The sequence below is a fragment of the Oncorhynchus clarkii genome, chromosome 24, assembly GCF_045791955.1.
Source record: "Oncorhynchus clarkii lewisi isolate Uvic-CL-2024 chromosome 24, UVic_Ocla_1.0, whole genome shotgun sequence".
In the NCBI taxonomy this organism is placed as follows: Eukaryota; Metazoa; Chordata; class Actinopteri; order Salmoniformes; family Salmonidae; genus Oncorhynchus; species Oncorhynchus clarkii.
The window spans coordinates 8,283,084-8,300,649 of record NC_092170.1 but is presented as its reverse complement, the minus strand read 5'-3'; the positions used below and the strand labels follow the sequence as shown (position 1 = coordinate 8,300,649).

The 17,566-nt window shown below is 43.3% G+C and overlaps 1 protein-coding gene across 2 annotated transcripts; it reads right to left on the bottom strand.

The window, feature by feature from the left end:
- Positions 1 to 368: 368 nt before the first annotated feature.
- LOC139382828 (CAP-Gly domain-containing linker protein 3-like) lies at positions 369 to 15,515 on the bottom strand. Of its 2 annotated transcripts, XM_071127057.1 has the most exons (15): positions 15,391 to 15,514; positions 12,125 to 12,277; positions 11,083 to 11,222; positions 7,528 to 7,621; positions 7,212 to 7,373; positions 6,499 to 6,617; positions 4,067 to 4,303; positions 3,688 to 3,747; positions 2,786 to 2,921; positions 2,446 to 2,595; positions 1,846 to 1,980; positions 1,603 to 1,726; positions 1,285 to 1,352; positions 1,102 to 1,174; positions 369 to 968 (listed from the first exon to the last, which is right to left on the bottom strand). In XM_071127057.1, the coding sequence occupies exons 2-15, from the start codon at positions 12,255 to 12,257 to the stop codon at positions 914 to 916; spliced, it is 1,686 nt and encodes a 561-aa protein (XP_070983158.1). In that variant the 5' UTR covers positions 12,258 to 12,277; positions 15,391 to 15,514; the 3' UTR covers positions 369 to 913. The 2 variants fall into 2 exon arrangements, with proteins under 2 accessions (XP_070983158.1, XP_070983159.1); XM_071127058.1 differs by lacking the exon at positions 3,688 to 3,747 and having other exon boundaries at positions 15,391 to 15,515.
- Positions 15,516 to 17,566: the final 2,051 nt, after the last annotated feature.

The window sequence follows — 17,566 nt, the reverse complement described above, 5'->3', positions numbered from 1 at the left end:
ATGATTGACATACGTACGTGCTAGCATTACATTTCCTAAAACTGGTAACTAGTATTTAACAGGGATCTCTCAAAGATTTTAGTTCCGGAGACCAGGAACTTCATTTTCGGACCATGTGTGAGCATATTACAATTACACAAGCCCATTAACAAGCAAATCAATACTATATACAAATTTCCAATTGCACATTTGGGAAAATTCTCAGAGTGCAAGTGGAGAAATAGTGGATGTAGGAATCCTGAATAATATTAAACCCTGTTTTCTTTAGGACATATGACATTAGAAGAACATGACCATATATTCAGGTCACATCTTTTCACAAAAAAAAGGCATGTTTATGGGAAAATAAATGAGTAACACGATTTGACTCACACTTGCACATTTGTGGATCAATCCCTTTAGTACGACAGACAATGTGTTGGTCTCCTCTGAAATACTGGAAATTAGGATGAAGCAGCAGCAAATCAAAGTATATCAGTATGTACTTAGTCATTTGAAAGGTTTCCTAGTAGAAGCTCCATGGCATGAGAAGTTGGCTGACTGGTCTAAGGGTTTTTGGCAACTTCTGACAGGGTAACAACAAGCAATCAACACCAAAATAGAGAAACTTACAAAAACTAAATGAATATATCTATTAGATAGTTGCTTTTGTAGAGTTTGTGTCCCCGATATCTAGTTACAATTATTTTGTCTCATTATTAGTGTTACAAACGGAATGCAGGATGTTAGTTAACATACAAGGCACTAGGTTTTGCTATAGGACTGACTGCAATCAAGGGGAATGGAGAGGGGGGGGGGGGCAGTGGTTCACTACTGTAATTATGACAGCAACAGCCAGAGAAAAGCACAAATGAAAGATGAACACTAAGAGGAGAGCAGTAGATCTTTTGAGGAGGAGGAAGGAGGAGGGTGGTTAGGACTGCATCTCAGCACGCAGCATCCAGGGGAACCAGCAGCAGAACAGCAACCTGAGGAAGAGGATGAGCAGGAGGAAGAGGAGAGGGATTCGCGTCACTGGACATATTCATCAACAGGAGCTTATTTCTAAGGTGCTATTTGTTGACTCAGAGACAACACAGAGAGGAAAAGAAGAGACTCTACCTGGATATTGAGCTCTCAGACGTGATGTCCTTAGGTGACCTCACCGCATTGAATTTACGCTTTGGCTGGTTCACTAGAATAAACAAAGAACATCTTTGGATAGAATGCAGACGTGGGAGGAGAAGGTACATGATGACACGGGGTGGCTAACATGACCGGACGGATTTGACCGTAGATACTTACTAGACACCTGGTGGACTTTCTTCACCATCGTGCCGTCGCCGCTCTGACCGTCCTTTGATCCTCCGATTCTGAGAGATCATTAAACAGCCGTGCTTAGTATTGTACAAGACGGTCAGTCTGTTCAGAATGAACCTTTACAATCACAACAGAGAACGTTTGATATTGTCTCGCTCTTCGTCTGAGAATGACTGATAAGCATAGTAACATGCTTATGCCACAGGTTCTGTACAGTAAAATGCTTTCTTATCAATAAAGTCGTTACGTTATCTTAGGGTCATTAAAAAAAAAAAGCAGGTGTTAAAATAGGTGTTATGTTACCTCTGTACGCGAGACGGGGGTGCAAAGACGCCGTACTTGGGCAGGCAGGTGAAGTAGCGGACACCAAAAACAGACCCGTCATGCTTTCCTGTGGGCTGCTCCAGCTCCACACCAAACCAGTAACCTGGACACACACACATCATCAATAGTTCAACTTGATTAAACATTTCTAAGCATTTGTCAAACATTTCTTTAAAATACCACCACCAGTGTTGCAGTGACTTGATTTCCCAGCAGACCTACCTGGGGCAAAGTCTGTCTTTCCGTAATAGCGTATGATTCCCTGCTTCACACCAGCAACCAGCACCCGGTCTCCAAGTTCCACTTTCACCCCATCTGGGTCCAGACTGGCCACGGACATAGACTTCTTCCTCAGAGCTGATGGAGGAAATCAAATGTTAGTTAACATGTTATTTTTAAGCAATAAGGCACTGGGGGGGGGTGTGGTATATGGCCAATATATCATGGCTAAGGGCTGTTCTTAGACACAACGCAGCGCAGAGTGATATATTGGCCATATACCACCAACCCCTGAGGTGCCTTATTGCTATTATACACTGGTTATCAACATAATTAGAGCAGTAAAAATATATATTTTGTCATACCCGTGGTATACGGCTGTCAGCCAATCAGCATTCAGGGCTCGAATCACTCAGTTTATAATGTGTTATAAAGTCTATGAGTCATGTGTTATTTATGTGTTATAAAGTCTGTGATTCAACAGATGGCTTGTTGTGCTCCTATGAGAATGAATGTCATGGTCCTTGATGGGGAAACTCTTTTGTGGAAGCCGCATTTCAGTTGTACAACTGACTAGGTGTCCCCCCCCTCACTTTCCTGTACCTTTCTCTCTCTCCATTATTTCCTTCTTTTCTTTCTTGTTCTTTCCTGTGACGCGGGAGAAGTCCATGCGGGGCGTCTTGGGTGTGGAGGTGACAGAGGAGGGGGCCAGCTCAACAGCTTTGGCGATTTTCGACACTGGAGCAAAGATACCTTCAGGACAATAGAAGTGATTAGAGAAAACCCTGAAAAAAACCTGCATTGCATAAAACCTGCATGAAACTGACAAAGAAAGTTATGAAATCAAGTCTTCTCTTTGCTCTTTTCTCACGGGGAATCTTAGCGCATTTCAATAGATTTAAGAAAGAATTCCCAAAATGTGAGTGAAATAACAGGTGGTTACCCAATTTGGGGGGGCAGATGAAGTAACGCACCCCCCCCACACTTCCGTCGTTCTTGCCCTCTGGCTCGTCCAGCTCCACCCCTACCCATTGGCCACTGGCGAACTCCGTGGTCCCACAGAAGCGCAGGGTGCCCGTCTGTGGAGGAGAGACATTTATATTGGATTTTGACTATCAAATTGAATTAACCTTATTGATCCCCACAGGGGCTCATCAAACAAAACAAGCTATTTTTATTATGGAAGGTGATACCAGGCAGGATTAAATGGTGAACAACACTTCTCCACAGCACTGAGGTAGGACTAGTCTCAGAGACATCTCTAGACCAGGGCAGCATGCTTATCTGCTACTTTTCTGTCATTCTTTACTACTGAGATACTAGGGCCCAGGCCTGGCCAACCCTGTTCCTGGAGAGCTACCATCCTGAAGGTTTTTGCTCCAACTCTGATCTAGCGCACCTGATTCTAATACTTAGCTGGTTGATCATCTGAGTCAGGTTAGTTACTACTAGTGTTGGAGCGAAAACCTTCAGGAGGGTAGCTCTCCAGGAACAGGGTTGGCCAGCTCTGTGACTAGGCTATGGTTAGTAGTCTACCCATCTCAACACAATAACATGTTTTAAGTGATTATACTGTGGTCAGTAGGACATACACTATATATACAAAAGTATGTGGACACCATTTCAAATGAGTGGATTCCAGTTGCTGACATACAGTAGGCCACACATAGGTTTCCAATGCATTTGAAGTGCAGTTAGTGATGCATGGCAAATACCAAATGAATGCACCAAGGGAGACTACGTCGTTTAGTACAGTCAGTAATGCGGTCAGTCATGGAAATACACCTGAAAACACGATTAAATGTGTTCAGTTATGCAAGTAGACACAGGTCGAGGGCTACCCACCTGCTTCAGGTGATGCAGAGCTGAGATGTCAATTTCATCACTGCTCGATTTTTTGGGGAGCTATACGTGTTAACACAAGTGGGAATAAATGTTTGCTAGAATTCACGTTCTCTTCTCACACAGTACAACAAGCAGCAGGGCTCCACCATATAGTATGAATGATACCTCATACTGACCACTATAAAAAAAATATATAAAGATAATTGAAAGCCATTTCAATGGTCTTATGCACATAAACGTGCTCACAAAATTCAGCAGTTTATTTTAATTAACTTTTTTCAGTCTTTGAGGCTCCCATTTCTCACCCTTTGCCTCCCAATCCTGACAAACCGCACACACACACACACACACACACACACACACACACACACACACACACCTTCATGTCGTCCAGCACCACACGGTCGCCCAGTTTCAGGCCGATGGAGGTGAGCATGAGGTTGCCAGGGATGTTGTCGTAGTTGAGCAGGGTGGCGCGGGGCAGGTTGCAGCTGAGTGGCACAGAGTCCAGCAGCAGCTGCTTCAGCTCCTTTGCCACCATGGCCGCCTCTGCTTTGTCCAGAGTCATGTCCATGGGGTCAGGGACCACCTCGGCCGGCCCCTGGCCCTTATCATTCTGTCAAAGAGCGAGACAGAGAAGGAGGGAGGGGAGGGAGAGAAAAAGGGAGAGAGAAAGGGACATCAGAAATAAATTGGCATATTTGTGTCGAAGTCATCCCCACATAAAACAGAAACAGAATCTGTTTTATCTGAAACAGTGTTTTTAAAGAGCAACTGCCCCTAAAAAGCAACTTCTCATTTTGAAAATGGTCTATGTGGCATTGATATGAGCCATAAACATTTATTATACTGTCAAAATTGACTACAAAGTCTAAATAGGATAGTTTTGGTCATAAAGTCAGTCTGAGATTTGCGAAATGATAGAAATAAAGTGTATGTCACAGAATAAAAGGGTACTGTAACAGTTTAGCTTTGGTTGGGTTTATTTCAAGCCTGCCCACATGCCTACAGCTGGCAGCACCCAAGTAATCATCAATTCGGCGCACAGCTGCATGAGACCTGATCATAATGTCCATGGTCAATTTGGTTTGACATTCGATAGCCCTATGGGGCTAGTTAGGGACATCAGTAAATTACACAATGTACATGGGACAATATTTTTAAATGCCAATAGCTCCAAATTTCAATGATCTAACAACCTCAAACCAACTATAAATTGTAGAAATTCAAATACAAATATTGAAATAATTTCATGAGACAACTAAAAGGTGGGCAACATAAAAAATACTGCACCATTTACATTGTGTAAATTATTTATGGTCCCTAACAAGCCCCAGAGCTATCAAATGTCAAACCAACTTGCCACGGTCGCACACCAGCTGACTAAAGCTAATTGGTGAAAGAATTTGGCAAAAAAAAGCAATAGCTTTCCTAAGCGACTTCAAGGCCTGTTAGACTGTTCCACGTTATCTAGAAGGGTGAGTGACTGTAACCGTGTACTGTTTTGAGAGAGTGAATGTACAAACCAAAGACTGCTTGCCACGTGCAAACACACGCAAAATAGTTATTTCTTATGAAGTTGTTTCTTAATGACCAAGCTGAAAAACGAGGCCAAATCAGGAGGTTCAGCTCCCTTTTAAGTTACCAAGAAATCATATCAAAGAGACATGAAACCTCAGATGCACACCCATTCTATTAGGTCCACCGATATACTGTGGTACCGGGTCAGGCCCCCTTTTGCCTTCAGAACAGCCTGAATTCTTCGGAGAATTCCACAAGGTGTCGGAAAAGTTCTACAGGGATGTTGGTTCATGCTGACGCGATGGCATCACGCAGTTGCTGCAGATCGGACAGCGGTACATTCATGCTGCGAACAGCCCGTTTCATTTCAACCCAAAGATGTTCTATTGGGTTGAGGTCTGGGGACTGACCAGGACACTCAAAATTAACTGAACTCGCTGTCATGTTCCAGGCGATGTCCACTCCTCAATTGTTCAGTGTTGGTGATCCCGTGCCCACTGGAGCAGCTTCTTCTTGTTTTTAGCTGATAGGAGTGGAATCCGGTGGGGTCGTCTGCTGCGAGAGCCAATCCATGACAAGGATCGACGAGTTGTGTATTCCGGGATGCTATTCTGCACACCACTGTTGTACTGTGGTGTTATTTCTGTGTTTGCTGCCCGCCTGTTACACTCTTAGAGGAAAAGCTGCTATCTAGAAAATTAAAGGGTTCCAGGTAGAACCCTTTCTACAGAGGGTTCAACATGGAACCCAAAAGGGTTCTACCTGGAACCAAAAAGGGTTCTCCTATGGGGACAGCCGAAGAACACTTTTGGAACCCTTTTTTTCTAAGCGTGTAGCTTGCACGATTCTTGCTACTCTCCTTCGACATCTCTCATCAACAAGATTTTTTCGCCCACAGGACAGCTACTGACTGGATGGTTTTTGATTGTCACAACACCATTCTTGGCAAACCCTAGACACTGTTGTGCGCGAAAAGCCCAGGAGGGCAGCCGTTTCTAAGATACTGGATCCGGCGCGCCTGACACCGACAATCGTACCACACTCGAAGTCGTTTAGGTCACTTGTTTTGCCCATTCTAATGTTCAATCCAACAGTTACTGAATGCCTTGATGCCTGTCTGCCTGCTTTATATAGCAGGCCATAAGACTCACTGTCTGTAGGAGCGATCAAGCACCTAATAAACTATCCAGTGAGTGTATATGCCATATTCAATTTCATCATTTCTGTTTGTAGTTAGTTACCATGAGAAAGAGACGTACAAAAGAGAGGTCTAGTCAATAGTGCTCTTACCCGGACAGTGGGGTTGGCTCCATGCTCTAGCAGACACTGGACTGATCCCAGACACAGGTTGGAGGCAGCGATGTGCAGGGCTGTGCCATGGTGGAAGTCACTACAGGTGGAATTCAGCACTACAGAGACAGTACAACCAGGTTCAGATCAAATCAATCTGAATTGTAAAGCCAGTCTTAGTTTTATTCTAAAAGCGTAAGCCAATTCCTTCTCCTAGGGGTCCCTGAAAGCATTGCCAATTTAATCTCTTAGGAGTCTCGTGTTGTGCTTGAGCCCCATGGTCTGTAGGCAGGAGAATAACAATTGAGACAAAACGGCCACAATCAATGGTCAGGTGTGGTGGAGCGATGATAAATCAATGTAGGAGTTAATGAAATGGCCTTGGGTCAATGCTGGTAGGGGCTGGATGCAGTGTTAGTTCTGATTGGAAGTCCAGAGAGAGGAGGGAGGAGAAATACAGGAACATACAGGACGTACACCAGGAGCATGCTAGAACTGACAAGACGGGTCCAAGCAGGAGCTTTGGAGTGTGAGTGTGTGTGTGTATACAGCGAGTGTGTGTGTGTGTATACAGTGAGTGACTGTGCGAACAGGGTGAGGGAAGTCGTCTGGGGAGTGTTTGGAGAGGTTTATTAGTCTCCAACAGCTCCCGAGGACTGACTATGTTGTTAGTTGGCTAGGTAGGCTACATGGGTTGTGTTGACGCTACTCACCTCGGGGTTTGGAGGCCTTGAGGAGAATGCGAATCAGCTCTGGCACGTCGAAGTAGGCTGCGTAGTGCAGGGCGTTCATGTTGGTCCAGCGGCTGCGGAGACTCACGTCTGCCCCCAGGGAAATTAGCTGATTGGACAGCCTGAGGGCAGCGGCAGGGTCACCTGGACGGGGTCACAAGATGGACAAAATTTGTAGGAAACTACAGTAAAACTGCACTGAATCTTAAACTAAAAATACTTTATTTTATGAAAGCTTTATTAAGGATTCAGACATTTGAAATGAACAATCAGTTGAGGGTTTGTTTCAGAGTCTCACCGACTCCATGGGCCCCGGCTTTGCAACTGTAGTGGAGCAAGGTCATGTCTGTCAGTCCGTCACGGTCGTTGACATGGCAACCACGCTTCAAGATCTGAGAGGAGACAAGGACTGTTCAGTGAAAAGAGAGAGCGAGAGGCTAGGGGAATGGCAGAGAGAGCAGTACTATCAGATGCCTTTAAAACACTATGAAACACTAAGGCCAGTCATCACTCACACATACAGACCACACCACCCCAGGGCCATAGCCTCTCATCTCTCTGAGTGATGCTCCCTGTGCTTAGCGTAGACACATTAGCAGGATGAGCCATTCACACCCAAATAGCACAGAAGGCGTGTTAGTGAACTCTAATGATGGGGAAGGTGAGGATGGCTTCCTGCTGTGTCATGAATTAAGTGCCACATTCATTTCCACTGCATTGCAACTTCATCAGAGGCTGTCCTTGCTGAGTAGCATCCATCTACATGAGGAACCGGCAGCCATTTTGGATAGGTAAAACATTTGAGGGAGACAAATATTGAAATGATGGCAGTCGTTACTGGAAGTGACATTCACTAACTATGCTGTTTCAACTGAATATCTAAGCTTGTACTCGGTACATTGGAAACAGTACCAATGGGAGATAACAGCAAACTATTCATGGCACCCTTTACAACGTCGAATAACCTCCATCAATGTCTCGCTGAGTGTCAGATGTGCTATGTAAAGCCATATTCCCAACGGTGAGGATTTGAAGATGCAGTGAAACTCCAGTTAATTAGCTCTCTCCTCTAGTGCCAGCAGACAGCAGTGACGGGTGTCGAGTGACAGGTGAAAAAGGACCCATCCTGATTCCTGAACTGGACTAGCAACTATCTCGGGACAGTTCAATATCCACCCGTGTCAATCAAGAGAGACGAAATGAGCGCACTCTCCTCAAGCCCTGAGACTATGCCATTTCATACAGAGGCATGTAAGTCCAACTGAATGAACAAGATATTATCAGACAAGTCCTCTCCTGAGGACACCACCATGCACACTTTCATGATTCAACATGGGGGAGACAAAGATGGATCCTTGTAGCTACAATGCTAACACGAGGCTAACATTGTCGAAAAGGAATTTGGGGCTAGTAACTGATATTGGTGAAAATTCTTACTGTCCAAGTAGCTTGTTAAGAAGCGGTGGCAAATCTGTATGTGCCAAAGCCATACACTCCTGATTCGACTTCATTTAGGACTTTGTTAGGTTTAATCAGGTGCGTTCCTGATTTGATTGGAGCAAAAGCCTACATCCACATACGCCTTTTGCAGATAAGTCAATGCTCTGTTAATGAAAATACTCTCAAATACTGTCAAAAAGACATTGACTATTTGCCAGAGGGCTGAGGTTGTTTACTGAGAGTGCAGCAGAGTGGTTCTTTGCCCATATCTGACAGCCTGGTCTGATTTAGAGTCTGTCTTAGTGCAGAGCCTGTTTGGGTAATGGAAAGACCCTATTATCTCAGCCATCAATCACAGCCATCATGGAGTCCCAGGGGACACCCAGGAACTGAGGCTGACTTTACGATCAATCCTAACACTAAAGCTGCAAGGCTAAGAGGAAACCGAGTTAACTAAGAGTGTGTATTTGCTTGGTGTGTGTACATGTGTTTTTATGGGGCATATCTTCCCTCTCTCCAAGACAGTAGGGCGGGATTAGGAAATGAGTCTGAAACTTGAAGTATGCATACTTTATGTTGATTCACATCCCACCCTCATCACTCTTCCCCCTCAGGGTTATGAGAGTTCCTACTCCCATGGTCACATTAACACTACTCACACTGCAGTAATGGTTGGTCCTGAGCTAAAGCTGTGCACTTTCATCTGAGCAACAGCAATATAAAAGGGAATCGACTGAAACATAACCTACACCTTACATGACAACATCCTTAGTAAGAAGGTGTTTGTGAAAAGTTCACAAGTAAAGCTTCAACTTTGCTAAAGTGCCCCAAGGGGTTGTGTAAGTCATGCCTCCAACAGAAGCCAAAGCCACCAAGCCTCCCACAATACAGATCCCAATATAAGACAACCCATTAAGGCACAAGACAAACATAAGATGAGTATTTCCCAATCCCATGCCCATACACATACACATGCTTATTCAACAGCACATACTGTGTATGGGCATGGAACTGGGAAATACTCATTTTAGGCTTGCCTTGTGCCTTAATGGGTTATCTTTGTGGAGCCTTACCAACGTTGAGGTTAGTGTGATAACGAGTCTGTAATCTTCTAGCAGGACCTTGGCCAACAACAACAGTGTACCGCTGCTGACCGGCTCAGAGCCGCAGGAGTTCACCACAAAGAGCGGTCGAACAACACAATTACTAGGCCTGCATCGACTGCATTCCTCCAGGGATCAAGGAACTTGATGCGTCTGCCCTGTTGGCAGCTCTGAAGAGCACGAGAGCAGAGCAGCAAGCTAAGCACAGACCAATGGACTTCTCTCCTTACTGCAAATGCAGCATGTGGTGATGGTGACCAACTCTAGAAGGTTGCATGCAGCTGAAAGGTCACTGCTCTTTAGATAGTAAGGGATTTAATACATTGATATTGTTCATGAGATTTCAATGAATTTGAGCTAAAAGGTGTGCATTGTTGTGTGTTACATTATGTTGATGAGCGTTTCCATGTTCTCTTCAACTACTGACTGCATGGTGAATTTTGTTTCCTGTGTGTATTGTATTTTGGTTGGAGACCTGTATCTTTGCTGCACTATGCAGTAATATACTCTGTCTGTTATGTACAGTAGAAGTAAAGAAAACAATTATATGGGTCCAAGCACAGAGCCTTGTGAAACGCCAAATTCAACTTTGTAGGCCAGGGATGGGCATCTGGCGTCCCGCCTCTTTTGTAGGCTCGCGGAAAAATGTCCATAAAAGGAACTCAGTCGGGATCTAAACTTATTGTTGAGAGTTACAATATTAGAATACACAAGGTGCAAATTTGGTTGTGCATCAGCAATTTTTCTCCTGCTATGTCAGTTGGACAGTCTCTCAACTAGCCCATGTCAGCTAACATTTTTTAGATCAGTAAATTAGTCTAACCAGCTATCTAAATTTGTATTAATCATAGCCAAATTACCAACTGGGTGGCCCCCATTGATTTTGTTAGTCACTCTCATTCAAATATCACATTAAAAACTGCAAACATTTCTCTCCACCCTATGGCACAATGTTTATAATTGCATTAAATGAGTTATACACTTTCTAAATCTTCTCTCCGCCCCATGGCAAATCCTGTAGAATAGCAGCAAACTTGCTTTATAACTAATATTTTGTATATGCCCCATGGTAAAATGTGTAGAATTGGAGGAAATGTACTTTAAAACGTCAATTGTTCCTTTCTGCTGTCAAGAGCAGAAAAATGTTTTGCTCGCAAGTTAGGGCCCCCCCCCCCCAACAAATGGTTAGGGCCGGCTCGGACGGCATGTGTGGGTATGAATGTGGTGCAGATCCATGAGCCACTGAGTTAAGATTTTTTTGTGGCCTCCAGTGTTGTGTCTGAGCTGTATTCAGGCCTGTAGTAACTCACCTCGTTTCCGATGAGGTCGATCTTGTGCTGGACCTGTGGGACCCACTGACGGATGATGGCAAACAGCTCTGGGATGCTGGTGCGCGGATCCAGCAGGATCTCCAGACACGCAGGATCATTTGGGTCAAAGAATGTGAAGACTGGAAGGGTAGGGAATGCCAACAAGATAATTATCCTCCTCATCAAATCAGTATTATATGTGCCTCTCTTGCTATTTTTTTGTTCTTTGTCAGACAGCATATTGACTCATTCTGAATGTGTGATATTAAATATCATGTTTTTTTTTTATTATTACAAAATATACATATATTTTGGGTTGTATTTTACAGTAGGCCTGTTAGTGCACTCTATTTAATTACTTATGGAGTTCTCTGTGGGACGTCCAATAATTCTGTCCTGTGTAAAAGCACCGTTTCTAAAAGCAGGATGTGGTAGATTGAAGCCCTACCGAAGTGGGAACACAATTGATCTTACTTTGTTTTTATAATACACCATCATAATAAATGCATTGAAGCTTGTGGGCAAACTGAAATAAAAAGCTTCACATCATTTTAGCCTGCAGAAACCACTTACATTCATTGGCATAAAGTGTCCAGCAATACCATACTGTTTGCATATAACAGCCCCAAAGTCAAAATCCATCTACTAAAAGGATCAATAACATGCCATAAAAGGCCTTGTTCACTTATTTATAGATCATATACATTTTATTACATATTTTCATTATGATTCTATGAATCTGCAGAGGTTGTTTTGACCAGGCAGTGGTCTGTGCTTGGTGAAAGGCTCTTTGTGGACCGAGGCTACAGCAGCACATGGCCCAGAGCCCAAAATCCACTGTTACATATAAAGCAGTGTTGAGTAGGGAGCATTATAACAAAGGGACTTGGCCTGTATTCACGAAACGTCCCAACGTGCTGATTTGGGGTCAGGTCACTCCCGTCTATATAATCTTATTCATTATGACCTAAAAAGCAAAACTGATCCTAGATCAGCACTCCTACTATGAGACGGGCCCTGGAGCCTGAGGCCTAGGACCCACCATAGTCTTTGGGGAGGGGGGCCTGGGCAGATGGGTGGACCATGGGCCTCTTCCGGGGCTCGTGAACTGGGCTCTGGTACTCAGAGGCAGGCTGGGCCTCCTCCTCCACCTCGGCAGTCTGCTCTTTAGTCATTCTGCTAGACGTCGGCGGGCCTGGAAAACAAGATGGATGACAAACATTCCTTGAGTGGCACTACAGAACAAACAGCTCCATCGCAGGTTTCTCTGAACAGTTCTCATACGTCTATGACTCAGCCAAGAGTCACATGAAGTAGTTGCTTACAAGAGTCTTGTTCCCATGGCAGCCTATCTACTCTGGCAAGTCTATACCCACAGAGCAGACAGGCTCTATGTTTGGCTCTAGGGCCTGTGAGAGAAGGTCAGTAGTGACTCACTGATAACTGCACTTACTGACAAGAGATGAGAGGAGACTCAGAGAGTAGACAGGCTAACAGGCAGTCTAACTGTTGTACCATGTCAGTGCAAGCTAATACTAAGTCTTAACGTCCATCATTGTCCTGGACATAGCTAAAGGGCTGAGCTATATTTTCCAAATAGTATATGCAGCAGCAGATTTTGCACATCCGTTCTGACTATGGGAAATCAGGTGATGCGTGCACTGTACAGTATGTGTCGGACATTGCAGCGCTCATTTCTGAGGGGCTGCTGAACAAACAGTACAACATCTATGTAAAAGCCTTGTAGTATCAGGATGTCAATGCTAATGCAATTTATATACAACACAATGGACCCTTTAGCCTATTACGTTGACATGGCCTGACTGGATTTCCACCGTGAAATAAATGCTCAATCTAGGGTCTATATGTATTTATCATAAACACCCCTTAAAGAACAGAAGCACTAACACAACTGAGAAACGGTTTATCCCAACATTGAAATGGGAACAGTCTATGATAGCGTAAATTATTCACTGGGTCTTTTTTGTCACGTCCAAGGGCTGCTTCCTCCAAAGTCTGACTGCACGGCGAGCACGCCACATGTATCTAAAACAGATCCATCCGGCCTGAAAATGATTATGCTGCCAAGTAATCTAATACACAGACTATATTGTCCATCCGTGCCTCTGCTAATCCTTTAGGATTTTGAAAGAAGTCCAGAGAGAGAGAAGAAAGAGAGACAGAGAGAGAGCTCATCACACAATCAGTAAAAGCCTTATCCTATTGCGCAGCTGTGCTATTGTATCAGTCTACCAACTCAAGCATTATCGGGTCAAACAGTGAGGCAAAACAGAGGCCATACAGTGGTCTGTGCTGTATTCATTACGCTTACAGGCTGACCACACACATTGCAAAATAAAGGTAAAAATCTATGTTATTCAATTATTGCAACCACACTGCTCGTGAGCGCCAACGAGTGTCTGCGTTGCCAAGGGCTAAAATAGAAATCAGTTTTATTTCTGACGCAGATCACGCAGCAAGTCCTGCCTCTCCCATCTCCTCATTGGTTTATAGAAGCAGATACACATGTGCCATCTCCTCTTTGGTTATACCCACGTGGGTGACTGAAAGACAAACGAGGTCAGTGGCGGTAATACACCTAATTTATGAAAGTTGCCAATCGCAATATAAAGTCAAGAGAAGAAAAAGCCTGGAAGGAAGAGAGATGACTAGAAATGATTCGGTTGACTGTTTTATGTGTGGATTAATTGGCGGAGTAGAGGACCTTGTGCATTTCAGGTAAAATAACAACTCAATGTTTATATCCCAGGACAAATTAGCTAGCAACAGCAAGCCAGCTAAATAGGACAAATTAGCTAGCAAGTGCAAGCTAACTAGCCATAAAGAGTTTGTTTTGATATTTTAACCTGCGTGTCGTGATTGCTTTTGGTGTGGGGGGACAAAATACATTTCTGCACGATGGCGCACGTGCGCAGCCGGTTTGGGTTCCGTGTTGGGGTAACTGCATTAACAGAGACCGATTCTGCTGTGATACAGACTCAAAGCCAAATGAACAACCCCCACTCAGGCAGATACCATCCTCCTGATACTCCACGAGTCGCCCGTTTCCTTCAGTTGCATCATATTGAGGGAGTTCCTAGTCGTGTTTGGATATGGAAACATAACATGGATACATAGTCAAGAGATATCATAGCCTGGATGATTTGGGAGCAAATGTCCCTGCACAGTGAGTTACCCTACCCACGAGCTCCTACATTTTACTTTGACTTCTTCCTTTAGTTATATACATTCTTAAGTGCTTCCCATGATCTGCCACTGAATCAATAGCCACTGCAGAATGGGTGATACAACACGTTTCCTGACATCCCAAAATGATTATGTTGAAACAAAGGCTATCCAAGATATAGGGTCCGATGACTGGTAGATAACTATACCTGTGCTGTGCAATACCTGTCACCAATTATGACTATTCTACTAACAGAGTCCAGTATTGGCAGCCATCATCGTCTCCTCTGAGTTGCCCTGCTCCTCTTAGTTCCTAGCCCTGATCTGACAGTAGTGTCTTTTATGAATGAAGTCTCAGTCACAGACAGCATTTTCACTGGAATAAATGTGATGTATAATTAGCAAGAGCATATTATTTGTTTTAATTAAATCGAGTACTGTATATGACTAAGTCTTATGCAACAGTGCTCATATGAGTCAACAAGATGTGTAAAACCTGGAGGCAAATACATTCAGATAGCAAAATATGAGGAAAAACAGGTGCAACAAACCTTACAGATTTTGATCTTCTATTCAATACCTATTGTAATGGAATGAATAGCATTTTACCATTTGGCTGGGTCACACTAATGCCATCCTACTGAATTTGTCAAAAACAATAGGCCAGAGCTTGTATGTTTGAGTCATTGACTATAAATAAAAACAATATATTAGTGTTGCAATGAGCAATAACGCAAAATGTGCATATTGCATTGCTCTACAACGTGCATGATAAAATGGAGAAAAAAAACGAGAAATAACGCCCCGTTGACAAACAATGAGAAATATGCTGGAGGAGGATTTTACAGATCACATGTGAAACTATTCATTTGATCCAATAACAATGAGAAGACGCATAATATATGGGCCGATGTCTTATGTTTGCGCTTATATGATAAAATGGGCGGAAAAAAAACATCCGCCTGTGAGATTTCATGGAACAGTGTTTTCAGAGCATCCATCTTTCTAGGCTCGGTATCAAGACAAACACACATGCTGTGAAAAACACAGGAAGCAAATACATTTTTATCAAACAAAATATAATAATTAGAATCGTATATGCATGAATGATATTCATCTTACCTCAAAACAATCCTTTTTGATTATCTCAAGCTTTTCCTCGCGGTTCAGCTAAATGAGAACAGCAATGGTGCTGAGGATGCTGCTATATTGCTGCGAAGGTCTTTCTTTCTCTGTGACTGCGTCACGGGCGTGAACACGCATGGACCACAACCATACACAACGTAGGCTACGAGCACAATTGTGAGTGTCCTTCCTTGGCATAGGAATTCGCCTAGTTACCACAGCCACAAAATTAGCTATAATTTAAAAATTCATAAGGTAAAAAATGGCTTTTTTAAATCTTAATTTAAGATTAGGGTTCGGTATAAGTGTGGTTAAGGTTAGGGTTAAATTTAAAATCGCATTTTAAGAAAATAAAGGCCAGAGCTTGTATGTATAGCCCCGTTAGAAAATATAAATGGACTGTTAGAAAATGTATATATATATATTCTTCACATTTTCTAACAGTCCATTTATATTTTCTAACGGAGCTATACATTTGGGTGAGGTTTCTTTCTCGCCTGAGTAGCCTCGTTTCACTGCCAAAAATAAAATGAAACCATCTAGTGTTCAGCGAAATAACAACACCATGTCAAATAATTAACATCCAATCACAAGAGACACTACCAGCAGTACTGCTACTACCAGCAGTACTACACCTGCACCTGTCGACGACACAAGTTGCTCTGCTTCCACGAGCACATCCAATGCTAGCATCAGTAATTCTACATTGTTAGCCCAGCTAGCATGGACACTGACAGTTGTAAATCTGATGCAGCCGAAGAGCTACTTCCCCCTTACCCGGGAAAGCACTGAACAACAGACAGGGATGTTGGACGACCGAAGAGGTGCAAATATGAGAACTACATTGTTTTGGGGTTCACTTATATTGGGAGTAGTGCCTTTCATCAGCCGCAGTGTGTTATATGTGCAAAAGTACAATCTTACAACTTTCACTCTTGCGCAGACATTTAAAAACAAAACATGCCAATTTGAAAAATAAACCATGGGAGTTTTTTGAGTGAGAATTAAGACGACTTTTGAGTAGTAATACATGTATAAAAGCAACAGATACCATTACTATCAAGGGGCTAGAAGCGTCTTATATGGTGAGCTACCGAGGGTATATGTCTGTTACGTTTATGGGTGGTCAATTAAGGAAGACATCCTCTTCTGCAAACCACTGGAAACCAGGACAACAGGAGAGGATATTTTTAAATTACTGGACAGCTTTGTGACATCAAATGGACTTTGGTGGTCAAGATGTTTTTGTATCTGTACTGATGGCGCAAAAGCCATGAAAGGGAGACATAGTGGAGTGGTAATGCGCATGCAAACAGTTGCTCCCGATGCCATTTGGGTACACTGCAGCATACACCGAGAGGCTCTTGCTGCCAAGGGAATGCCTGACAGCTTGAATGATGTTTTGGACACTACAGTGAAAATGGTTAACTTTGTTATGGCAAGGCCCCTGAACTCTCATGTATTTTCTGCACTATGCAATGATATGGGCAGCGACCATGTAATGCTTTTACAACATACGCGCTGGTTAACAAGGGGCAAAGTATTGACACGTTAAAGTTTTCTTTACTGACTATAATTTTCGCTTATCTAACAGCATTGCATGATTAAAAAGGTTTCTCAAATGACTGGCCTATCTGGGTGATGTTTTTTCTCGCCTGAATTATCTGATTCTAGGATTACAGGGACTAGGATTACAACTAAACTAAGCAAAAAAAGAAACAGCCCTTTTTCAGGACCCTGTCTTTCAAAGATTATTCATAAAAATCCAAATAACTTCACAGATCTTCATTGATGTTTAAACACTGTTTCCCATGCTTGTTGAATGAACCATAAACAATTAATGAACATGCACCTGTGGAACGGTCGTTAAGACACTAACAGCTTACAGACAGTAGGCAATTAAGGTCACAGTTATGAAAACTTAGGACACAAAAGAGGCCTTTCTACTGACTCTGAAAAACACCAAAAGAAAGATGCCCAGGGTCCCTGCTCATCTGCGTGAACGTGCCTTAGGCATGCTGCAAGGAGGCATGAGGACTGCAAAAGTAGCCAGGGAAATAAATTGCAATGTCCATCCTGTGAGACGCCTAAGCGCTACAGGGAGACAGGACGGACAGCTGATCTTCCTCGCAGTGGCAGACCACGTGTAACAACACCTGCACAGGATCGGCAC